Source organism: Salvelinus alpinus, chromosome 35 (genome assembly GCF_045679555.1).
Source record: "Salvelinus alpinus chromosome 35, SLU_Salpinus.1, whole genome shotgun sequence".
In the NCBI taxonomy this organism is placed as follows: Eukaryota; Metazoa; Chordata; class Actinopteri; order Salmoniformes; family Salmonidae; genus Salvelinus; species Salvelinus alpinus.
In genome coordinates, this window is record NC_092120.1 from 5,776,315 (window position 1) to 5,802,589 (window position 26,275).

The window sequence follows — 26,275 nt, forward strand, 5'->3', positions numbered from 1 at the left end:
GGAACACACCTGAATCCATGCCGTATCGACAGCGTCTCCGCCGCGCTAGGCTGAGAAGCCATCGCGCACACCACACCTTCCAAACCCCAGGAAAGTTACTCTGTCCTCTTCCACCCTAACTTTGAAAAAAACTTTGGATACCGCTAAAAAAAATATTGCATTAACCTTCCACCATAGAAAATAACATGTAAAGAAAAGAATCAAGAAAGTTAGTTAGGATAGAGCCCTCCACACCAAACACTCAAACTCCAAAAAACACCCAGCATGCACTGTGAGAGAGAGAGAGAGAGCCAGCAGGGTTCTGTTGAGACAGACTGCTTATTTCTAAGGTCATAAGAGCTCACAGACACAGTTTAATTTCAACCAGTTCAGTTCCATCCACCATGTTGCCTCAACACAATATCACTAGCCTCAGCCCTCACCTGAACTTAAAAACAACTAACAAAACCTCATCCAGAGACATTACTACTCCACTGAGACTAGGGTTGGTTTGGTGATGCTGATTGCTGTTGGAGACAGAGTGGTTGTCCCACCAATTCAGTGCCTTTTAAGAAGTGTAACTTGGTGTCACGCCCTGACCTTAGAGATCCTTTTTATTCTCTATTTGGTTAGGTCAGTTGTGACTAGGGTGGGCAATGTATGTTTTCTATTTCTTTGTTGGCCGGGTATGGTTCCCAATCAGAGACAGCTGTCTATCGTTGTCTCTGATTGGGGATCATACTTAGGCAGCCTTTTTCCACCTGTAGTTTGTGGGATCTTGTTTTTGGTACTGTGCTGTTTAGCCCTACTAGACGTTACGTTTCGTATGTGTTGTTTTTTCGGTGTTCTTTTAATAAATGAAAATGTACGCCTACGACGCTGCACCTTGGTCCGATCCTTCCATCGACGATCGTAACACTTGGTCAAAAAAAATGTCTGATTTCATCTAATTTTAACATTCTGTCATAAAGAACACATTTCCATCTTCATAAAAACAAGAGGTAAAATGTAAAAAATTACCATAGTAAGTGCCGATTCAGTGCCAAATAATGTAACAGGGTTGTCGGTAACAGGGTTGTCAGTAACAGGGTTGTCGGTAACAGGGTTGTCGGTAACAGGGTTGACCGTAACAGGGTTGACCGTAACAGGGTTGACCATAACAGGGTTGACGATTTAATCTTAAATCAGCCATGAATTCCCTTATGACAGGGAGAACGGAAGCTAGTTGTGTGCAACAGGGAGTGGCAATTTAATGCAAGTTCCACAAAAAACAGGTAATTGCTAAAACATTTCTATCCTGCATATCTATAGGTAACAGCGATGATGTGTTATGCTCAGTTTTGCACCATAAAACACCAGAAAATGTCCAAAAAGAGTAGAACAAGCTCACTTGCTTTTAGACTATGATTTGTTTATAGTTTCTTTAAAAGAAAAACATATAAAAGGAATAGTTTCACCATATTATAATGAGATTTCAGTTCATGTATGTCACGGCCGTCAAAAGGAGGAGACCAAGGCGCAGCGCGGTATGCGTACATTCTTCTTTATTCTAAACTAACAAAATAACAAAACGAACCGTGAAGCTATACAAATGAGTGCTGAACAGGCAACTACACATAGACAAGAACCCCTAGATACACAAAAACCCTAGACAAGACAAAACGAGCATACCCACTCTAGTCACACCCTGACCTAACCAAAATAATAAAGAAAACATAGATAACTAAGGTCAGGGCGTGACAGTACCCCCCCCCCCCCCAAAGGTGCGGACTCCCGAACGCAAACCTGAACTTATAGGGGAGGGTCCGTGGGGGCATCTACCCTCGGTGGCGGCTCTGGTTCTGGACGCCGCCCCTCCTCTTTACACTGAACCCTCCGCCTTTGTAGATCCGGACCATGGATCATCGCCGGAGGCTCTGGACTGCGGATCATCGCCGGAGGCCCCGGACCGGGGACCGTAGCTGGAGGTTCCGGACTGTGGCCCGTCGTTGGAGGTTCCGGACTGTGGCCCGTCGTTGGAGGTTCCGGACTGTGGCCCGTCGTTGGAGGTTCCGGACTGTGGCCCGTCGTTGGAGGTTCCGGACTGTGGCCCGTCGTTGGAGGTTCCGGACTGGGTACTGTCGCCGGAAGCTCTGGACTGGGTACTGTCACCGGAAGCTCTGGACTGGGTACTATCGCCGGAAGCTCTGGACTGGGTACTGTCGCCGGAAGCTCTGGTCTGTGGAAGCGCACTGGAAGCCTGATGCGTGGTGTCGGAACTGGTGGTACCGGGCTGAGGACACGCACCTCAGGGCGAGTGCGGGGAAGAGGCACAGGCCGTACTGGACTGTGGAAGCGCCCTGGAGGCCTGATGCGTGGTGCCGGAACTGGTGGTACCGGGCTGAGGACACGCACCTCAGGGCGAGTGCGGGGAAGAGGCACAGGCCGTACTGGACTGTGGAAGCGCACTGGAGGCCTGATGCGTGGTGCCGGAACTGGTGGTACCGGGCTGAGGACACGCACCTCAGGGCGAGTGCGGAGAGAGGGCACAGAACGTACTGGACTGTGGAGGCGCACTAGAGCTCTAGAGCGTATAGCTGGCACAATGCGTCCTGGCTGGATGCTCACTTGAGCCCGGCAAGTGCAAAGAGCTGGAATAGAGCGCACTGGGCTATGAATGCGAACTGGAGACACCGTGCGCATCACTGCGTAACACGGTGTCTGACCAGTCACACGCTCCCCAGCATGCCTGCTCTGCAGCGCTCTCCATGCTAGCACCTCTCTCTGGAATCGTGCGTCGAACTCCTCATCCGACTCCCTGACTGGCTCTATGTGCCCTCCCAAAAAAAACTTATTGGGGTTTCTGTGGCCTACCTCAGTGGCCTACCTTTAGCTGCCTCTATTTCCTCCCTCGGAAGGCGATACTCCCCAGCCTGTGTCCAGGGTCCTGCTCCGTCCAAAATCTCCTCCCAGGTCCATTCCTCCTTAACACGCTGCTTGATCCTTTTATGGTGGGTTCTTCTGTCACGGCCGTCGTAAGAAGGAGACCAAGGTGCAGCGCGGTATGCGTACATTCTTCTTTATTCTAAGAATGAACACTGAACAAAACGAACAAAATAACAAAACGAACCGTGAAGCTATACAAATGAGTGCTGAACAGGCAACTACACATAGACAAGAACCCCTAGATATACAAAAACCCTAGACAAGACAAACTAGCATACCCACCCTAGTCACACCCTGACCTAACCAAAATAATAAAGAAAACATAAATAACTAAGGTCAGGGCGTGACAATGTAATAGGGTTGACCTTAGAATGAGGGACACTAATCACATGAAATAAATAAGAATCTTCAGAAATGACAGTAACTAGGGCTTTACAATGATGGTGAAAATGTTGAGATTATTTGGGGGATTAAGTGATTTACAATCTCCCTCGAAGAAATGTATTGCATTTTTCATGTGGTCTATATTAAAGGGCAGAGCATTTTTCATGTGGTCTATATTAAAGGACATTTTTCATGTGGTCTATATTAAAGGACATTTTTCATGTGGTCTATATTAAAGGACATTTTTCATGTGGTCTATATTAAAGGCATTTTTCATGTGGTCTATATTAAAGGACATTTTTCATGTGGTCTATATTAAAGGACATTTTTCATGTGGTCTATATTAAAGGGCAGAGCATTTTTCATGTGGTCTATATTAAAGGACAGAGCATTTTTCATGTGGTCTATATTAAAGGCATTTTTCATGTGGTCTATATTAAAGGACATTTTTCATGTGGTCTATATTAAAGGACATTTTTCATGTGGTCTATATTAAAGGGCAGAGCATTTTTCATGTGGTCTATATTAAAGGACAGAGCATTTTTCATGTGGTCTATATTAAAGGCATTTTTCATGTGGTCTATATTAAAGGACATTTTTCATGTGGTCTATATTAAAGGGCAGAGCATTTTTCATGTGGTCTATATTAAAGGACAGAGCATTTTTCATGTGGTCTATATTAAAGGGCAGAGCATTTTTCATGTGGTCTATATTAAAGGGCAGAGCATTTTTCATGTGGTCTATATTAAAGGGCAGAGCATTTTTCATGTGGTCTATATTAAAGGGCAGAGCATTTTTCATGTGGTCTATATTAAAGGGCAGAGCATTTTTCATGTGGTCTATATTAAAGGACAGAGCATTTTTCATGTGGTCTATATTAAAGGACATTTTTCATATGGTCTATATTAAAGGCATTTTTCATGTGGTCTATATTAAAGGACATTTTTCATGTGGTCTATATTAAAGGACATTTTTCATGTGGTCTATATTAAAGGACATTTTATGTAATAGTGCAGGCATTTAAAATGCAATATTGGTGCACAATTTAGACTGATAATAAAGGTACGCAAAAGGCACTACTCTCATGGAATGACCCAGAGATGCTTCAGTAAAGTGTTTAGGAGGAGACGTTGAAAATAAATGTGAAAAGATACAGGCAGCCAGGACTGATATTAGTGCAAGAAAATGTTTTTGAGCATGCAAATGTGACTATTGTCTATCAGAGATTTTAATATGATTTCCACAATTACAAGAGTGTCTGAAATCAGTAAACTTACTGAGGGCATGTATCTTTTTGTGTTGTCTTCACAATGTACTGTTTGGCCAATTGCGCCATGAGTGACAGACTGTAAGTTGAATTGTCTAAAATTATACTTATCGATTGAATCGCCATCCACACGTTTGCCACTATTTGATAATAAATATGTTTGTAGACAATAATTGGGATTCATTCGTTCAACATAAAAATCCATATTGTCCTTGGCTGAAAGCTGTAGCCATAATGAGTGCACTTCCATCCTCCCACCACTGGGCAGCACTGTAGTTTGTAAGTTGCTGTGTTTTTTGATGGTGAAAGCCTGGGTGGCTCCTATTTGTTCATCCCTGGCAGAGAAAGAACACCCAGCGCCCCTCACTGTGCCACTGGATAGGGCCTAGCCCTACCTCTGCTCTGTCAGACTGTCGTTAATATTGATTCACTTAATTGGTTGAACTTAACTCTCTCCCATGGAACTCTGAGAGGTCGCCCTAGCCAGCCCAGAATGCACACTGTCCGTTCTAGAATCCAGCGCCAGGGGATAAAAGCTGCCATGTCCTGCCACGTCCTCTAGAGTTCACGACCCCGAGAATAACCTCACTAATACCACCTTAGAGGCTAAAGACTATGTGTGTCTCTTTCTCTCTCTTTCTCTCTCTTTCACTTTCACTTTCTCCTTCTTTATCTCACTCGCTTTCTCTTTCACTCTCTTTCTTTCTTTCTTTCTCTATGTATTTATGTCATTCTCTCTGGCTCTCTTTCTCTTCAATTCCAGACATTCTATACAGCAGCAAACCAACAAAGTCATCACCAGCACCAGTCAACTCATCAAACAACTCTCTGACATCATCACTGGCTCTACACGGGTTAAAAAGCTTTTTTCATCTATTCTTCCAGACTTTGTATCTAATTAAATACACAGAAGCAGAGACATGAATTAAGATAATTGTCACTAATCTTCGTTCTTCTTTTCTTGTTTTCACAGCAAGATCGTCTTCGCCTGACTAGACTTAAGACAGAACTCTCAGAGTCGGTTCAACGCTATGGAGATCTGCAAAAGGTTCCCTTGCATTGCCTCATGTCTTCTCATCTGTTTAGTGGGGTGTTGTTCTATAGAGAATGGTGACCTTGTGACATGAAAAATAAAGAGCTGCAATACACGGCTGCAATATACAGTATGTTTGACAATATGAACTAAATGCTTCTCTCATGCTATTGTGCTCTCTCTCTTCTTGTGTCTCTTCAGAAAATTGCAGACCGTTCGAGGGCCTTGCTACCCCCGGCACAGACAGAAATGAAGCAGGTGAGTTTGATGCACAGTGTATCAGTCTGTACTGGCCTTTGTTCCATTGTGAAGGTGACAACGCTCATTAGAGACAAAGATAATAAGCTTGGCTCTCCTTGTTTGATTGCCTTCTTATAAGAGGTTCTTTGAAGCTTTGTCTAGTGTCTCCTCTCTTCTCTTCGCTCTTCTTTCAGTTCTCTCCCCCTCTCTTCTCTTCCCTTTTCTTTCTGTCTTCTCTCCCTCTCTTCTCTCCACTCCCAGACAATTTATTAGCCATACATCCAATTCCCTTCAATACTGCCACTGTCTTTCAACACATTATCTGTATTTTTATGTCAGTTGAAAAGTTCCAAAGGGACAGACACATTATGGGTTTGAGCTGGGGTATATGTACATTCTGCAGGACAAAGTTGTCCCGACTACATCAACACAGATCTTCCCATCCCTTCAGGGGAGGAGGTGGTATGATAAGAGATCTGTGATAGGATGATCCTGCTTTTTTTCACTGAGGAAGAGAGGCAGGTGAAAGTTAGGAAGAGAGAGAAAGATTGAGAGAGAGCGAGAGAGAGAGGAGACAACAGATAGGTTGGTATTGTATACGAGCCACAGACAGTATAGCCTAGAAGAACTAGATAAAAAATAACTTGAGGTAAAAAAAAAAAGGACGAGATGGACTCTGATACCGTGTGATGATTCTATCCATCCACCTTTTTTATGCTTTCATTGGTAACCATCACTTTCAGACTACTAAAATAGAAAAATTATAATCCAATCTATATTCAGTCAGACATCACAGAAATAGACTCACATACAGTGGAAAATCATGACAATTAGTATGTCTACATTATGATTATACATATAGTCATGGGCTATACCATATTAAAACGGGCTTGAGGTCAGATAACAGGTATCATTTTGATACACCAGAAAGCATTGTGTCTGGAGACCTCTCTCTCTCTCTCTCTCTTCCGTGTAACCCGTCATTCTTTCCCCAAATCTAAGGAGTATTTTGTCTCCCGTGGAGACATCTAGTACAAATGATTACATGAGATATATATATCCTTCTTAGAACACCTTTGGGGACAGGAGAGGAGACAACTAAAACAACAATACACCAAAGTCATTTGTTGTAAGTCAGAGATGAATGAACAGTGAATCATTTTGAAGGTGTCACATTTCTATGAGTTCTAAGAGGGACTGAGCGGATTTTTTTTTTACCTCTTCACAATACAATTAAATCATGATTGAATTTATTCATACATCACACCCGGCAATAACAACACTGAAAACTGCACTGATCCTTATCAAAAGCACTCAATAAAGCTAATGAGAAACTCAGACATTCTTTATGATGCACTGTGTAGTGTTACTGTGTTGTATGTGACACTGTGTCACTGTATACTGTATCTTACTGGCATCCAGTTACCTGTAAGTTACTGTAAAAAAAAGGTACAGTATATTGCTGTACATTCAGAATAAATGTTTAACAGTGCATTACTGTAAAGTACATACAGAACCTTTTTTTTACAGTAACTTACAGGTAACTGACTGCCAGTAAGTTACTGTAAAAACAACCAGATATTTTTCTTTACAGTGATGTCTCATTTAGCTGTTCATGCTGGTAGCTAGGCTGTCATTGCCTGATCTTCATCTAACCTTTTATACTTCCTCGTGGTTTCACTGTAATGTCCTGGAATAATATCAGTACGATCATGTCAAGTAGAGCGTTGCCTGAAAATCAATGCAAATAGCTGTATCTTATGTTGATGTTATGGAAACATATTTCACATTATCCCTAACTTGCCCTGAAAAAGTTCTCGTTTGAAATCATACTGAGCTCAAATGACCCGCTGGAGAATACACAAACTCAGGTATCAAGGTTCTCCTTACACACCCCTGAACCCTACAGCACCAGGACACCAGAGGCTTATGTATTAAGGCTTATTTTCTGCTGAATCAATTTCATCGAGGTCTTTTCATTATGCTGGCTCAAGAGGAAAACGTCTCAGACTCCAGATATAAGGACAGGTTACGTAACAGTGATTATCTTCAGTGAAGAAAGAAACTTCAATGGACCGCGAAAGTTATTCCTTTTTTCATAAATGTGAATAAGGAAGATTTCTTCACAAATCACTACATTTCTGCAGTTTTAGGGACAAAGCAGTTGGTCTGTAATTTAGTATAGCCCGGCCAAGAGACCTATACCTCGGATGTCAGTAACACTATTGTAGCAGATGGTGCATATTCATTGACAACAAAAAGCAAGAACAGCACAGAAGGCAGAGCAGATAGGCTGTGTGGTTCACATTGAGTGGGCAGACCAAAGACACAGGCCCTCCTCTAGCCCCTCCCACCTCCATACTGAAGAAGCTACCCACAGTAAAGGAGGAACGACAGGATGATTGGATACACTGTGGGCAGGAAAAACAAAAGCCACCTCAGGGTTTTATCAATGGCATACATATGCAATTAGGGGTCAAAATTAGCAGATCAATGTGGGCCTCTTTCAGTCACCGAGCTCAGTAAACTGTCTGCACAGAGAAGAAAAGGGTCCTAGTCCTTTTTGATTGAACTTGGGTAAACGGTGTGAAGAGGGGTGTCTAGAGTGATATATTTAAAGTGTAAAACATTCTAGTTGTGTTAAGGTGAAATTGTATTCTGGGGGTACAGGATGTTTTCCCCCCACTGTCTGGCCTCTCCGGTTGACTCGGGTACTGTGACTCAGATCATGGCAAGCACAGACGACCATGAGTCAGCCAGGGGTTAGCCCTGTGCTGTGAATCACATTGTCTGGCCTAGACCATTAGTGGAGTGAGGGAGAAAGAGGTACAAGACAGAAGCAATGTAAATTGGTATTCTCAAAACAAATCTAATTATAATGTTCTCTTGTTTACATGTTTGTTTGTCTGTCTGTCTGTTCGTGTGTGTGTGTGTGTGTGTGTGTGTGTGTGTGTGTGTGTGTGTGTGTGTGTGTGTGTGTGTGTGTGTGTGTGTGTGTGTGTGTGTGTGTGTGTGTGTGTGTGTGTGTGTGTGTGTGAGCACAGAGTCCCCAGACTCCATTTGCAGAGCTGTGTGAGGAGGGGGGTCCCCTGTTTGGCGGTGCAGCAGAGAGCTCCGAGAGGGATGGACAGGAGCAAGCGTTCCTCTCAGAGATCAGTGAGGAAGACGTGGAGGCCCTTCGCCAGAGAGAAGAAGCCCTGCTGCAGATTGAGGTATGGAGCTCAGACATCCATGTGCTCTACCTTAGTTTACAACACCCGGCCTTAACGTCTCAGCGTTCCTGAGGAGAAACGGGCAAAAACCTTCTACTTTCCAATGGCACTGTGGCTTTCAAATGAATGGTTTGCTATCTAAAGAATGCAGTGTTCAAAGGGAGAGTTGATGTAATCTATTTGCCAATAGTAAGGGCAGTAATCCATCTATCCAGCATCAGCTTTGGGCTGGTAGCCATGTCTTTAGTCGAGTTGTTTTGAAAATTACAACACTTTCCAGCCAAAGTGCCCAGAGTATCCGTAGATTGCATGGAGAGAGAGAGAAACAATCAGAAATAACTAACTAAAAAACAAACAAACATTCTGATAAAGCTGTGGTGGCCAGAGAGTGCATTGCCCCGGCGCTATTGTCTTCAGAGAGGTCAATAAAAACACTCTACTTTAGTAAATAGACACTCAGCCAATCCCAGACTCCACCTCCCATCTGGGCAACCTATTAGTATTATGTCTCAGTACTGAAGCCATTTTCACCATCTCTTCTGCATATTAAACGCTACCCAATTACCTAGGCGCCTTTACGGGCTTGTTTGTTCTCTTACCTAAGTGTGGACGGAATCACAATGTTCACCAGACTTCCTTTCACGGCTCGTTTTGAAATACAAAGCATCACATCAGGTAACTACAGGGTGACGTCCCAAATGGCACCCTATTCCATATTTTGTGCACAACAAACCCATAGGACTCTGGTCAAAAGTAGCACACTATATAGGGGATAGGGTAGCATTTAGGATGCAGCCCAGGTCTGATTCCACCCAAACAGCTGTTTCCCTCTCTTCCGCCGGTGTCTGAGACAGATGTGAAACCAGATAGATGTGAACTCTAAACGACAGGATCACTCCGCTGTGGGTGACTTAAGTGGGTCTGATTTCAGAGATGTTTCAGATATTTGTTATCGTCATCGGCATCTCCTGACATTAGGTTTATCCTATAGGTCCCTCTGTGTATTTTGTGTACTCTTTGGAGAAAACTTGGGAGAAGAAAAAGAAACACTAATTGCTTTAATCAACTTGATTAAGTGTTGTGATAACATATGGACATCATTCAAGAAAGGAGACCAGAATTTCACACAGCTTTAGAAATGACACCATGATACAGCCCATTCCAGCTTTGAAGGGAGTTTACAATCCACTGCAATGTGTGAAAAGACTTGAAGACTAATAACAATACTTTTGGGGGAGTTGTATCTATCTGTAGTCAGAGTCAGACATTTCAGAAGTTTTAACATCGATGTTCAGAATCACCTCATCTAGCCACATCGCATGAGCCTTTTCCGAACAAGACTGGAAAAGTAGCAGCATCAATCTGTCCTCATTGAGTGGTACAAAAGCACCAAACTACTGAATGAGCCTCAGACACCACTTACAACTTAATTTGTGTGGAGCGGTCGGAGATGGAGGTAGTCATGATAATTGGTTGTTCAGAAAGGCACTGAGATGGAGAGATTCATTTGATTGGTAGCTCAGACAGGGTTGTCTGGCCTCTGTTTTAGTCATACCCACACAGATAAATGTCAGAGTGACTTCCCTGGCAGGTGCTGAGGGGCCTGATGGTGTACCTTGGTGAGCCTAATAATATCTGACAGTGCTTTTCCCTGTCCATAACCCCACCCCCATCTCTCCAAAGCCCCCCCCCCTCTCTATCTCTCCTCTTTCATTCTCTCCTCTTCCACTCTCTCTCCTCTCTCTCCATCCATCTCCCTGAGGACCTTAAGATCAGTTCTGTCTGCTGTTATCCAAGGAGAACAGTATCAGCACTTCCCCTCTGAGACAAAAACATGTTGATCTGATGCCTTGGGTTGTTTGCCATCGTGTGTGTGTGTGTGTGTGTGTGTGTGTGTGTGTGTGTGTGTGTGTGTGTGTGTGTGTGTGTGTGTGTGTGTTTGTGTGTGCACTCAGGCAAGGCGTTCTCGCTGTGAATGGAAGATAAAGAGTGCAGCAGTTTTCAAACAGGGACCGATGGGGAACATGGGAGGTTACAGTGGTTCTCTCCTACTGACGGTCCGCTACCTACACTAAGGATACTCTGCTGTTCATATTACACACCAACACTGGGATCAGTCAGGAGGAGTTTGACACCATAGAAAAAGAATAACCATATTGGATGTACCCATGTGTAGCACATGGGGATGTGTGAAACGTACTCCTCAGCCTGAAGTGTCCCCACTTGCGCCAGCGAATAGCTAGCTTTTTGCGTGGCGCCGACTGGTAAGACTCTCTAGGAGGGCGGTGACGTGTGATAGCAAGGCAGAGGTCCTGGGTTCGAGCCTCGGTGTGAATCAGGAAGAAGTGGTGCCCACTAAGCAAGCAGTGTGACGTCCTTTACAGGTGCAGTCAGATTACTGTGGTCTGAGAGGCTTTAACACTGTTCTAGTCATTCTATGTTTAACATTCTTCTGGGATGGGTAAATCAATTCAGGCCTATCGTCCTTGACTACCATGATATTATTATAAATGCTTAGAGAGAGAGGGGCAGAAGATAGACTATAAGGTAGTATCAGGCTTAGGTGGCAGAGGTTTATTCTGCCTCTGTACCATCTATACTGTCAGCTCCCAGCTGCCCGTCACACACACCATGATCGTCGACACCGAAGATCATTTCATCAAAAATAATTTAAAAAAAAGCTCAGGGCAAAGCAGAGGCCAGCTTTCAAGGGGAATCTGAATACAACACCTGGCCCTGTGAAGAGGTAAAAAAACGGCAAAGCGTGTCTCTCCTACCAATGCATCCACAGGACAATGATTCTGATGCTCTGCCCTTGGAGATAGGTAGCACCCCCTACATGCAGCGAACAGAGATAGCATGCAGAGATAGCATGCAGAGATAGCATGCGCTAGATGCAGCTCTCAGGTGTGGTCATAAAAAGAAAAACAGATTGATTTAAATCTTGCACATGATTTTGCAGTATGTGTAGGAACAAACTGCAACATCAATGGTCTGCATAGCACAGACCTATAGGAATATATGGGACTTCCACGGATGTTGCAGGATCCCCAGATGATTATATGCAATCAGTTACATGTAATCTGATTACAAAAAACTGTAATCAGTCACGTTACCATCAAAAATATTGTAATCAGATTACAGATACTTTTGAAATACTAGATGATTACATCTTGGATTACTTTTAAATTCAGAAAGGATGTTTGTGAAAAAATATGTTAAAACACCTTTCTGTTTTCTCAATGACATTCAATTCAGCATTGAAAAAAGGTGCAAGTTAAAGTTTGTTCCAAATGAGCGAACTGACCACAAGTCAGACACCACTATGATGACACACCAAATGTGTCTGATGGATATTTTTGTCTTCTTCTAATGTAACAGAAAATAATCAGATTACGTTACTGAGTTTGGGTAATCCATTAATTTCATTACTGATTACAATTTTGGACAGGTAATCTCACCATAAAAGGCTATGCATATGAAATACACACCTCCCTAAAATTGACCGTATTGTGGTAGAAGAAATCACAACGACATACCGTATCCTCCTCATCATGGAGACACACAAACAAAATAAATCACAATATGAATGTAATAAATACACAATATAAATCACAACACAACCTCAACACAAACCTTCAGCAAACAGGACCCACGCAACAGGAAACCTTCAAATGTAAATAAACCCCCTTAAATATTGTCATTCTGGCCATGCCTCTGGCTGTCATTCGGTTCATGTGATGTGCATCTCTTTAGTGTGTGTTCTGGGGTTGTAGGTCTTTGGACAGCTGAAGGAAAGGCAACATTTGATTTTACATTCTAAACCGTTTATTCAGCAAGGGCAAAAAAGAGACATATCAGGCTCCAGCCCTTTGAAAGACAGTGCATGTGAGAAAATGTCATCGTTTTCGCTCTTCTTTTCACCAGTAAGTGTGCACATAAATCTGCGTAACAGTTTTTCTGCTGTGGCAGTGACACTGTGTCCTGTTGCCCGATGCCTTTGGGCTTGGGTGGTTAGATATGGAGAGAATTTTCTAGCAGTGCTTAACACATTTATCAGAAAGAGAGGGAGGGAGGGAAAAAAATGGAGGATGGGGAGAGAGAAAGAGAGAGAGAATGGTAGAGAGAGAAAGAGAAAAGGAGGGAGAGAAGGGGAGGGTGCAGGACAGAGAGAAAGAAGTCTGTTGGTTCACACTTTCATCCTCCAGGTATCTAGATGGTTGTAGAATGGATTTACATGATCGTCAGTGTTGTAATGCCTTGTCATAAGGGGTTGGTGATTTCAAGGTACTTTCATGTAATGGTGATGACAGCTACAGTAAACTGCCTTTGTATCTAGTCTACGGAAGATTCCTTTTCAACTATTGATGATGACAGGGAGAAAGGCCACAATCCATCATATAAGGGAACAAGGCGAGACCCAAATGCAGACACAAGAGGCAGATGATTGAGCTCCGATATTTATTATAACAAAAGGGGTAGGCAGAAGGCAGGTCTGGGACAGGCGAGAGTTCATAAACCAGGTCAGAGTCCAAACAGTACCAGGCGGTAGGCAGGCTCGAGGTCAGGACAGGCAAGGGTTCAGGGATCAGGTCTGAATCCAAACAGTACAAGGGGATAGGCAGGCTCGAGGTCAGAACAGGCAGAGTGGTCAGGCAGGCGGGTTCAGTGTCAGGACAGGCAAGGGTCAGAACCAGGAGGGCTAGGAAAAAAACAGAAACTCGGGAAAAAAGGAGCTAGAAAAAATGCTGGATGACTTGGCAAAACAAACTGGCACAGAGAGACAAGAAACACAGGGATATATACACTGGGGATAATAAGCGGCACCTGGAGGGGGTGGAGACAATCACAAGGACAGGTGAAACAGATCAGGGCGTGACACATCAATCACGGTTAATGCGTTTTATTCAAATTGACTGCTTGATTGAAAGTCATAGCAGAAAATGGACTGGCGCTGAGCTTTCAAAGAAGAGAAGTAGCCGTCCTTTCAAAATGAGAAAATTAGTGACCGTGCAGCGGGAAGAAGGGAGGAGAAAATGAGTGACCGTGCAGCGGGAAGACGGGAGGAGAAAATGAGTGACCGTGCAGCGGGAAGAAGGGAGGAGAAAATGAGTGACCGTGCAGCGGGAAGAAGGGAGGAAAAAATGAGTGACCGTGCAGTGGGAATATATCCCTGTGTTTCTTGTCTCTCTGTGCCAGTTTGTTTTGCCAAGTCATCCAGCATTTTTTCTAGCTCCTTTTTTCCCGAGTTTCTGTTTTTTTCCTAGCCCTCCTGGTTCTGACCCTTGCCATCATCTGCTGTCAACACTGCTCATTTCTCCTCCCTTCTTCCCGCTGCACGGTCACTCATTTTCTCCTCCCTTCTTCCCGCTGCACGGTCACTCATTTTCTCCACCAGAAAATGAGTGACCGTGCAGCGGGAAGAAGGGAGGAGAAAATGAGTGACCGTGCAGCGGGAAGAAGGGAGGAGAAATGAGCAGTGTTGACAGCAGATGATGAGTAATGTGCCTGTGCAGGGTGAATACAACATCATCTCAAGGTGCCAGGATGAGAACAGACATGGCAGGGCAGTAATGACTTGGTCTATCTCTCCAACCAGTGTCTGTCTGCACCTGAGAATCAACATACATAGCATTACCCCATCTATGTTCAGACAAAAAGTATCGATTTTATAGAAAATCCTCAGAGAGCTATTTCAACAGATTCTCTCTCTCTCTCTCTCTCTCGCTCGCTCTCTCTCTCTCTCTCTCTCTCTCTTTCTCTCTCTCTCTCTCTCTCTCTCTCTCTCTCTCTCTCTCTCTCTCTCTCTCTCTCTCTCTCTCTCTCTCTCTCAATTCAATTCAATTCAATTCAATTGACTTTATTGACATGGCAAGTTATTATTACTTACATTGTCAAAGTATACATATCGAAAAATTTAAATAAAATATATATGTATATATATACACAAAATATATATATATTTATATATAAATAAATGGTGGGACTAACAGTAATAATAATAGTAGTAGTGGACATGGGATTACCATTAATAACAGCTACAACAACAATATTAATCAGAACAACAATACATTAAAGCAACAGTAGTAGACCAGTGTCAACATGACTGAGAAGACACATGACCTGGTACGAAAGACAAAACAAAACTAAGCTAAATGGGAAATATTATCAACATTACTTTGCATTTTTCACTGGCTGTCCCTCAGGCTGTGGCAGGAGGACACATATTTGGCTGCCAAAACTGCACATTTTGGCTTTTCACCCAACAAATATTTGAATTTTTCTTCATCTTTTATAGTTTCAAATTCTTTGTATTGAATTATAATTTTGGGAAAGAAATATGCTCTTAGGTCTGAGTATTTGTCACAGTGTAGTAGGAAATGCACTTCTGTCTCTACCTCTCCCCTGGAGCAGAGTGAGCACAGCCTGTCCTCCCTGGGCAGCCAGGTTTGTCTGTGACGACCGGTCTCTATAGCCAGACTGTGCTCACTGAGTCTGTACCTAGTCAATGTTTTCCTCAGTTTTCTATCAGTCACAGTGGTCAGATAGTCTGCCACCATGTACTGTCTGTTTAGAGCCAAATAGCATTGAAGTTTACTTTGATTTTTTGTGGTGTCTTTCCAATAGGTTATATATTTTTCTTTTTGTTTTGTGATGATTTGGTTGGGCCAGATTTTCTGAGGGCTGTCCCGAGGCTCTATGGGGTTGGTTTGGGTTGGTGAACTGAGCCTCAGAACCAGCTGGCTGAGGGGACTCTTCTCTGGTTTCATCTCTTGACATTGTAGAGCTGTGTGATGGAATGTTTTAGGGTCACTTGTTTTTAGATGGTTGTAAAATTTGATGGCTCTTTTTTCTATTCGAATGAGGAGGGGATATTGGCCCAATTCTGCCCTACATGCGTTATTTGGAGTTTTTCTTTGTACTTGCAATACAGTCTTGCAAAACTCTGCATGCAATACTTCAATTGGATGTTTGTCCCATTTAGTAAATTCATTATTAGAGAGTGGACCCCATACTTCACTGCCATATAGAGCAATTGGTTCTATAACTGATTGAAAAATTTTGAGCCAGATTCTAATTGGAATTTCAATTTTGATGTTCCTTTTAATGGCATAGAATGCTCTTCTTGCTTTGTCTCTCAGCTCATTCACAGCCATGTGAAAGCTACCTGTGTTGCTGATATTTAGTCCTAGATATGTGTAGTTTTTGGTGTGTTCTAATAGAACTGTGTCCAAATAGAATTTATATTTGTCATCCTTATTTCCGGACCTTTTTTGGAATATCATTATATTTGTTTTTTTTAGATTAACGGTCAGAGCCCAAGTCTGACAGAACCTGTGAAGATGATCTAGGTGTTGCTGTAACCCCTCTTTAGTGGGAGACAGCAGCACCAGGTCATCTGCGTACAGCAGACACTTGATTTCAGTGTTGTGTAGGGTGATACCAGGTGCTGTCGATTCTTCTAATGTTTTTGCCAATTCATTCATGTAGATGTTAAATAATGTTGGACTTATTGGGCAGCCCTGTTTCACTCCCCGCCCCTGAGAGAAGAAGTCTGTTTGCTTGTTGCCAATTTTAACCGCACATTTGTTTTTAGTGTACATTGATTTAATAAAATCATATGTTTTCCCTCCAATACCACTTTCTATTAGTTTATAAAAAAGACCTTCGTGCCAAATTGAATCAAATGCTTTCTTGAAATCTACAAAACACGAGTAGATTTTGCCTTTGTTTTGGTTAACTTGTTTATCAATTAGAGTGTGGAGGGTGTAAATGTGGTCTGTTGTACGATAATTTTTTAGAAATCCAATCTGGCTTCTGCTCAGGACGTTGTGTTCGTCAAGGAAATGATGTAGTCTGCTATTTATAATACTGCAGAGAATTTTCCCCAAGTTGCTGTTAACGCATATTCCTCTGTAATTATTTGGGTCAAATTTGTCTCCATTTTTATAGATTGGTGTGATCAGTCCCTGGTTCCAAATATCGGGGAAAATACCTGCAGTGAGGATAATGTTGAAGAGTTTGAGTATAGCCAATTTGAATTTGTGGTCTGTATATTTGATCATTTCATTTAAAATCCCATCAGCACCACAGGCCTTTTTGGGTTGGAGATTGCATATTTTTTCCAATAATTCTTCTTCTGTAATTGGGGTATCCACAGGATTCTGATAGTCTTTGACTGCTAATTCAAGGATTTGTAATTTTTCTTGTATATCTTTTTGTTCTGGGCTCTTTGTTATATTGCTGTAGAGGTTTGCAAAGTGATTTCTCCACATATCCCCATTTTGGATAGCCAACTCCTCATGATGAGGTTTGTTTAATTTATTCCAATTCTCCCAGAAGTGGTTTGATTCTATGGATTCCTCAATTCCATCCAGCTGATTTCTAATGTGCTGTTCCTTTTTTGTTCTTAGGGTGCGTTTGTATTGCTTCAGTGTTTCCCCATATTGAAGGCGTATATTTTTGTTGTCTGGTTCTCTGTGTTTTTGATTAGATATATTTCTCAATGACTTTCTTAGATTTTTGCAATCATTATCAAACCATTTTTCATTATCTGTTATTTTTGGTTTGCTCTTATGCTTCTTTAGATTAGCCAAGGAGGCTAATTTGTCAAATATAAAGTTTATGTTCCTAACGGCCAAATTTACACCTTCATTGCTGAAGGAGAATGTTAAGGCTAAAAAGTTGTCCAGGAGAGATTGTATTTTTTGGCTACTAATTGCTTTTTGGTAGATGTCTGTACTGTTTGCACTCCATCTATAGGCTTGTTTAGTACCATGTAATTTATTGGGCCATGATGCTTCATGGTTGGGTTCTGCTCTTCTCAGATACACTGTGATTTTACTGTGGTCTGAGAGAGGTGTTAGTGGGCTGACTGTGAAGGCTCTGAGAGACTCTGGGTTTAGGTCGGTGAGGAAGTAGTCTACAGTGCTGCTGCCAAGGGATGAGCTGTAGGTGTACCTACCAAAAGAGTCTCCTCTCAGCCTGCCATTGACTATGTACAGACCCAGTGTTCGACAGAGCCTCAGGAGCTGTAATCCATTTTTGTTTTTCACTTTGTCATAGTTGTTTCTGTGGGGGTATGTGGGGAGGGAAAGGTTATTGCTTCCTGGTAGGTGTTTATCCCCATGACTGTTAATAGTGTCTTGTTCTTCTGCTATTCTAGCATTCAGGTCTCCACAGACCAGTACGTTGCCTTGGGCCTGAAAGTGACTAATCTCTCCCTCTAGAATGGAGAAGCTCTCTTCGTTGAAGTAGGGTGACTCTGAGGGGGGAATGTATGTGGCACAGAGGAAGACGTTTTTATCTGTCAAGATAGCCTCCTTGTTGATTTTTAACCAGATAAAGAATTCTCCTGTTTTGATCAATTCGATTGAATTAATTAGTTCAGATTTATACCATATTAGCATTCCCCCTGAGTCTCTGCCCTGTTTGATTCCTTTTAATTTAGTGGATGGTATGATTATCTCCCTATAACCTAGTGGACAGCCAGTGGAAACATCACCTCTGCACCATGTTTCCTGTAGTACTAAAATATCAACATCATCAATTTCTTTCAGGAAGTCTGGGTTTCTGCTCTTTAGCCCAAAAGCAGAGGACTTCAATCCTTGTATATTCCAACATGCAACGTAAAAAGACTTCATAACTTTTTTTTTTCTCTTTTCTTTACCTTTCAAAATGAGACAAACACTCACAATCCAAGAAGAACCATTAAAATAGGATTTTTCAATTAAAGTAAACTCTTATTTTGCAAATGTGATTTGTTTATCATTTAAGATAGAATTTGTGTCATGCCACTTGGGTGGATGTAGTGTGAGAATGGTGGAGTTCTTGTGCTCATCTTACCATGACCCTCGGCCCATCACATGTGAGCATAGTAGACTCAGCATTTGTTTAATGTCACTCATTTGGTTGGTGGGGGCTGGGCCAGTTGCTCCTCTCACAGCCTGTGCGTAGCTCTGCCTGCTGGGCTGTGGCTCCTCCAGGTGTGGGTCTGCGGTGGGGAGGAGGGGGGTGGTAGGCCTCATCTGGGTGGCTCTGAAGCTGGGCTGGGGTGGTCTGTGCTGCGCTGGCTGTGGTGGGCATTGAGGTTGGTGGTGCTGTGGTCGTGGCTGGGGGGTCCAGGGTGCTGGTCCGGGATGTTGTCTTGGTGATCTCGGCGGGGTGGAGATTGCTCCGCTGTTCCTGGGTGGAGAGGTCGGGCTGCGGTTTAGAGCGACGTCCTTGAGAGTCTTGGCAAGGATGGGGACTGTCTCCCTGTACAGGTGAACATGGTCATAGAGACAGTCCAGATCGAGGGTGGGATGGTGGGCCAGGTGTACATTGGGTCGCAGGGCACAGTCCCGGGATAGGCTGGCATTTATTCTTTGGATTGTGGCAGGGTGGAAGTCCCTCCTCTGTAGAAGGGTTGACACTATGATTCTTGAGTTGGGGAAGATTGCGGAGGCCTTCTCAATCACTCCCCGTAGTGAAGTCGCCACCCTCTCCTGCTGAGCACGCAGGTCGTTGCTTCCGGTATGTATGATTATGTGGCTTGGCGACCCGAGATGGTTCTTATCAAGCAGCTCCATGGCACTTTGCGTTGTTGGGCACCACACCTTTCTCGTTTTGTGTCTAGGGAAAAGTTTCTTCTCCTGAACATACTTCCCATTTCAGTCCATTAACAGGACGATGTCAGCCAGTGTTTCTTCTGGACTGGGGGGGGCAGAGGGGGGGCTGGTGGGTGTTGGAGCTGGGGTGTGGCTGGTCTGTGTGGGTGCCACTGTCAGTGGGAGGCTGTTCTGTGGGTTGGGGAGGAGGGGTGCAGCAGCCAGGGCTGGGGAAGTCTGGCTGGTTGAGCTGGGCTCCTCTGCTGTGTGAGGGCAGGTCATAGGGTGGTGATCTATCTGCTCCTGCAGCCTGTCCTCTGCTCTCTTTCTCTCCTGCAGCTCCTCTCTTAGTGCGGTCAGCTCCTTATTGCTGCTCTGCCTGTCTTTTTGGAGCTCTCTCACCTCCTTTGTTAGATCAGCCAGCTCTCTCTTGAGTCCGTCTCTCTCTTGCTGAACCTCTTTCAGCTGTGTTGCAAGGCTGCTGTCCTGCTCTGTCCTCACCTTGGTTAGGAGCTCCTCTAAGGTGTGGTTGTCTGGTTGCTGTTTGCTCACGCTCTCCCTGAGCAGGACCACCTCCCCCTCCAGTTTGGTGAACTCATCCCTCATGGCAGCCATGGTGGTGAGGAGGGCCTGAGCCTGCTCTGCACTGAGGGGGTCGCTCTCCTCCTGGGGCGTGTCCTCCACTATGGTGGAAAGAGAGGTGCTGGATGTGCCTTTTTGGGTGGGGAGGGTAGGGGTGAGGGTGGAGTTTGTGTTGTGGGAGGGCATGTCACTGGTGGTGTCCTTCTCTCTCTCCGCTCTCTCTTTAATGGTCTGAAAGTCTGTTTCAAACAGCCTGATGTTACCTTGCACCATGACAGTCCCAGTCTTGTAGAGGTTGATTGTTATCATGGTGCTGTCAGGGTCGTCTGTCTCTTTGATTTTCAGCTTCCACCCATTACAGATTCCCTCTTTCTTTATGCATGGGTAGTGAGAGCAGACTGCTGAGCGCCATGCATTTGGCTGGTCAGTGAGGAAGATGAGATTACTCACGTCACCGTTTTTGTAGAGGTCTGCAAAAAGGGTTTCTGGCCTCTTCTCTAGTAGTTTCTGTTTGAAAGCTTTCCTCATTGTGTCATTTTTGACCTTTTTTGGGTAGAGAATGGATTCTGCGCTGAGGGGGAGTGGGGACATGGTGTCTGTGCGCTCTGCTACTACCGCTACTGCTGCGCTGTTCTGCTGCCCCGTTGCCATGGCAACCGATTTGTTCGTCTGCTGTTCGCGCTACTTTCAAAAAACAGCAAAAATAGTGAAAAATCCTCACACAAAAGACTGAAGATATGTTTACAGTTAGTCCGTGCTCCTTTTTGTTTTACTCACTCAGTTTGGTCGTTTGATGTAGTTGTATTAACTGACCTTGCTAGTTTTGTTCTAGCTCGTTTCTTATGGCTAGCTTGTTAGTCTGCTGGCTGGGTCTTTGTTGTGTAGCTAGCTAGCTAGACTCAAAACTTCTTAACTTGAGGCGCCAAGTTACTTTTTTTTCTATTCTGAATGTATAGAGTTGTTGTTCATCACTTCTTGTCTGGAATTCTTCTTCGATTAGAGTGTTTATCTCATTCTAAAAACCAAAAAAATCAAATATATCAGGAGCTCATGTTGAGCATGACTCTCTCTCTCTCTCTCTCTCTCTCTCTCTCTCTCCTCTGTTCCAGTCTGGTTGACAGGTATGCTCTCGTTCCTCGGCTGGTACACAAAGGACAGGTGGGTGGCTCACCTGTTGGAGGGTGACGGAGCGAGCCCTGAATCTCCCAGACTCCTCCTCATGGGGCGGTGCCAATGCCAGCCACTCATCAAAGCTTTGAGCCGTGTGGCTGCGTTCGTTGGTCGTGGCTGAGCTGCATACCCAATGAGGTCCTATTTCTGGTGCTGCTATCATTTACCTGGAGGAGGAGGGTATTATTTGCTTCACTAACCCACAGTTGAGTCCCTTCCACTCCGCAGACACCAGAGGTGATCTCTACACCCGGTCAACTCTAACTCTCACAGGAACTTCCATTCCAGCATATTCATGTCCTTCTAGAGTGTTGCTGGTCCTGGTTGAAAACGGAGTCATTGTTTGGGACTCCATGCATTTGTTCTCTTCTCAATGGCTTCATATGTCCCTCATCTCAGCACGACAATGACTGTTTAAAAACATAATGGGCAAACTATTTCCTTTCCGTTGTGATCTTGATCCTCATGTTTAACATTTGGTAACATATTATATATGAGCCATAACTGGGATGGATCCCACAGGATACATCAGCTTTCTACGGAGGAGAATACAGTCCTATTCTTCCACTTCCTCCTTATTTAGTGTGCACTAAAGCACTATCCGTGCACTATCAGCCAATCGACTGGTCTTGTCTTCACCGCTAAGCCTTTGGAATCAACTCAACCTGCAATCTCTCATGGCAATGCTCATATCAGCCAATCGTCAGATCTAATTTCTGGCGGTGTCATCCCGACCCAGACTCTTGTTAGACTTCAGGAACATGAGGAATGGAACAGCGGTGGCGACCTTGTGGACTTGTCAATCAGCCGCTTGTTTTTGTCTCCTTTATCTCAGCGTACAGTTTAATTGTGTGTCTGGTATTGTTACGGTGGCCTCTGTGTCAGCTGGAACTGATGTCTGCATCTGTCTGACATTTATTTCACATGAAACAAAGACAGGCCCCTCTGCCTCTTACAAGAGCTCTGTTTGTTGACTGTCAATTGCATCACAGAAACACCATAACAGATGTGGTATTGACATGAAGAGTCAAACTACTGACTCCCGTGACTTCGACATACTCTCATTGGTGGAGAAATGACCCAGTGGTCATACTTGACTTAAAGTAAATATACCTTAAGAGAAAAAATGACTTACGTAAAAGTCACCCAGTAAAATACTTCAGTAAGCGTATAAAAGTATGTGGTTTTAAATATACTTAAGTATCAAAAGTAAAAGTATAAATCATTTAAAATTGCCTATATTACACAAACCAGATGGCACTATTCTTGTTTTTTTATTTACAGATAGCCAGGGGCACACTCCAATTTACAAACGAAGCATGTATGTTTAATGGGTTTGCCAGATCAGAGGCAGTAGGGTTGACCAGGGATGTTCTCTTGATAAGTGCGTGAATTGGACAATTCTCCTGTCTTGCTAACTATTCAAAATGTAATGAGTACTTTTGGGTGTTGAGTATGGAGTAAAAAGTACATTATTTTCTTTAGGAATGTAGTGAAGTAAAAGTATTCTAAAATATAAACAGTAAAGTACATACACCCCCAAAAACTACTTAAGTAGAACTTGCAAATATTTTTACACCACTGCATACTATAGACAAACTGACATGGGAAATTTCTTCACCACCGTGATTTATGAAAGAGGAGCTGAATTGCTAGCAAGACTACTATCGCGTTTCAGGTAAGACCCAAATGCAGTAGTAAATGCAGTAAATGTTTGTTACAGCATCAGGGGCAGGCAAACAACAGGTCAAGGCAGGCAGGGGGTCAATAATCCAGAGCAGTGGGGCAAAGATACAGGGCTGCAGGCAGGCTCAGGATCAGGTCAGGCAGAGGTTGGTAACCCAGAGTAGTGGGACAAAGGTATAGGACGGTGGGTGACACCTGGAGGGGGGTGGAGACAATCACAAGCACAGATGAAACAGATCAGGGCGGGACAACTACGAATAGTCTTGGGTAAGAGTAGGATTCCAGTTCCTAATACCTTAAGACCTTTTCCCAACATTTGTCTTTCAAAGGACTCTGGTTGTCTTTTGAGGTCATTGTTCTTTTGTCTGTTGATAATTAATTCAAAGCGTACAGGAAGTGCCGCAGAGCATATGGAGCATAGCCTGTCCCCATCCCAGCATGGGTCAACCCTCTCTGTGGGACATTATGTATGGTTGTTGGGGTGGGTGTGGGTGTGTGGGTAGACTGAGGACCTCCTGTTTAAAACCGAGTGAACCAGGCGCTGGGAGGCCAATGGTGGAAGAGTGGCCATGAGCTTAATATAACCCTATAAAACATGGAAAAGGGCACACATCTGGCACTAAGCCTGTCCACTACCACTCTACCCCCAGGGTGGCAGGGATCTGAACAAATAGGCAGGCTAGATGTAGATAGGCAGGATAGAAATGTTTTAGCAATTACCTTTTTTTTGTGAAACTTGCATTAAATTGCCACTCCCTGTTGCACACAACCAGCTTCTATTCTCCCTGTCATAAGGGGATTCATGGCTGATTTAAGATTACATCGTCAACCCTGTTATGGTCAACCCTGTTACGGTCAACCCTGTTACATTATTTGGCACTGAATTATTATTTTTTAACCTCTTTTACCTTTTTTATGAAGTTGAAAATGTGCTCTTTATGACAGAATGTTAAAAATAGGTGACCAAGTTACACTTCTTAAAAGGCACTGAATTGGTGGAACGACCACTCTGTCTCCAACAGCAATCAGCATCACCAAACCAACCCTAATCTCAGTGGAGTAGTAATGTCTCTGGATGAGGTTTTGTTTGTTGTTTTTAAGTTTAGGTGAGGGCTGAGGCTAGTGAGGCTAGTCTCTCTCTCTCTCTCTCAATCTCTCTCTCTCTCTCTCTCTCTCTCTCTCTCTCTCTCTCTCTCTCTCTCTCTCTCTCTCTCTCTCTCTCTCTCTCTCTCTCTCTCTCTCTCTCTCTCTCTCTCTCTCTCTCTCTCTTCTACTCACACTCTCACTTATGACTTTGTCATAGTGTTCTGTCATTGGAATGAACTGAGTTCAGATTGCCAGCAACTGCTTTGCCAGGTAAAATAAATGTGTTGTTATTCTATTCCTGTGTGATGGAGAGGGTTGCCCAAAGACGAAAGCAGCAAGAAAGTCTTTAGCGTCACAAGGTTTTGCCAGAGGCCATTTTGGATCCAACCAGATGGTGTTTGCCAAGAGCCAGGATGGCTGCTGCCAGTTTCCACAGCAATATCAGACACCTGTGATGGATGGCCCAGTGGGTGAGGCTATACAAACGCAGCTGTGATTGCATGGTGCTATAATGGAGGAAAGGGGGACCTGTGAGAAGGAGATAGACAGAGGTTTTATACGCCTTCATATTGCTTTGAGCTGATACACAGTGAACAGATTCAGAAAACTGGCGAGGAGGGAAAAAAGTGCAGGTCACCTAGTGTGGTAATTCTCTCTCTCTCTGCAGTGGCCAGACTGCACACTGAAACGAAAACAGAAGTGAACAACACTATCAATTACTGTGTCCATACATGTTTAAATAGTTTTATATGAAACACAAATTTACATTTAGTTTTTAATGGGCTTAGCGTGGTGGATTTTAAAGGGGCAGTGCAGTCAAAAACTAGATTTAGCTGTCTTTTATAAATATTTCCACAATATGAGGTTGGAATAGTACTGTGAAATTGTGAAAATGAAGATAATGCCCTTTTAGTGTAAGAGCTGTTTGACAAGACAGCTTGAAATTTCAGCTCATTTTGCATTTCGGGAGTTTTGGCCTGCCTGGCATCATCACCAGGCGTTAAAAGTTAATAGACTAATAAAATGCTAAATGCTTTTTGCTAAGAAACTATTTTTGATTATTTTTGACCATTTTCATTGAAACAATGACAGTACTTATTAATTGTTAACCAGAAATGATTTGATATTTAGATTTTTTTTTTATGGCTGCATTGAACCGTTAACTTCTCAGAGAGTAGTTTCGATATATTTCTTGAAATTGTTTCATGCTTTGACTTCCATATCCCTGTCTATTTTGGGGAATCCATCAGGACTATAGAAGAAGAAAGGCCGGGAATGTGGATGACCCATGACCTCTGGAGTAGAATGTATTTATTTAACCCTTCGTTGTCTGTTTCCTTTACAGAGGGACATGTTGGATGTCAGCCAAATCATGCGAGATCTGGCCAGTATGGTGCACGAGCAGGGAGATGCCATAGGTGAGACATCACGTGTGTGTGTGAGTTTGTGTGTACGCGTGTGTGTATTTATGATTGCCTGAGCTCCTGTGTGCAGTCATCCATGTCTGCATATTACTCTGTCTGTATTTTACTCTCTGTGTCTTTGTAATCCCTTTGATATTTTTACCAACTTTACAGCATCTCTTTCATCATGAGTTAGGAGACTTAATTAATCACCTCAGGACTCCCATCAATCAAACAAACTTTTGAACCTTAAAACGTAATAAATGGTTGCTTGACAGGTGGGTTACAATAACAACAATGGTTAGAGGACAGGACAGCATGTCCCAGTCTTCTGTTATTGATAAACAAGTCCTGCAACCCAGCGCTGATCTAGACTTGGCAGAGAGAGGGAAAGTGTGGTTCAACGCACAGACAGAGAGATACAACAACACCACCATCACCCTGCAGAGAGATACAACAACAACACCATCACCTTGCAGAGAGATACAACAACACCACCATCACCCTGCAGAGAGATACAACAACACCACCATCACCCTGCAGAGAGATACAACAACACCACCATCACCCTGCAGAGAGATACAACAACACCACCATCACCCTGCAGAGAGATACAACAACACCACCATCACCCTGCAGAGAGATACAACAACACCACCATCACCCTGCAGAGAGATACAACAACACCACCATCACCCTGCAGAGAGATACAACAACAC

General features: G+C 43.5%; 1 protein-coding gene across 1 annotated transcript in view; it reads left to right on the forward strand.

The window, feature by feature from the left end:
- Positions 1 to 26,275, forward strand: part of LOC139564353 (t-SNARE domain-containing protein 1-like) — a 157,799-nt gene that overhangs the window by 61,578 nt on the left and 69,946 nt on the right. The window contains exons 5-9 of the mRNA XM_071383818.1: positions 5,319 to 5,409; positions 5,529 to 5,603; positions 5,790 to 5,846; positions 8,873 to 9,040; positions 25,499 to 25,571. Coding sequence (XP_071239919.1) covers positions 5,319 to 5,409; positions 5,529 to 5,603; positions 5,790 to 5,846; positions 8,873 to 9,040; positions 25,499 to 25,571 — 464 coding nt within the window. The remainder of the gene's footprint in view (positions 1 to 5,318; positions 5,410 to 5,528; positions 5,604 to 5,789; positions 5,847 to 8,872; positions 9,041 to 25,498; positions 25,572 to 26,275) is intronic.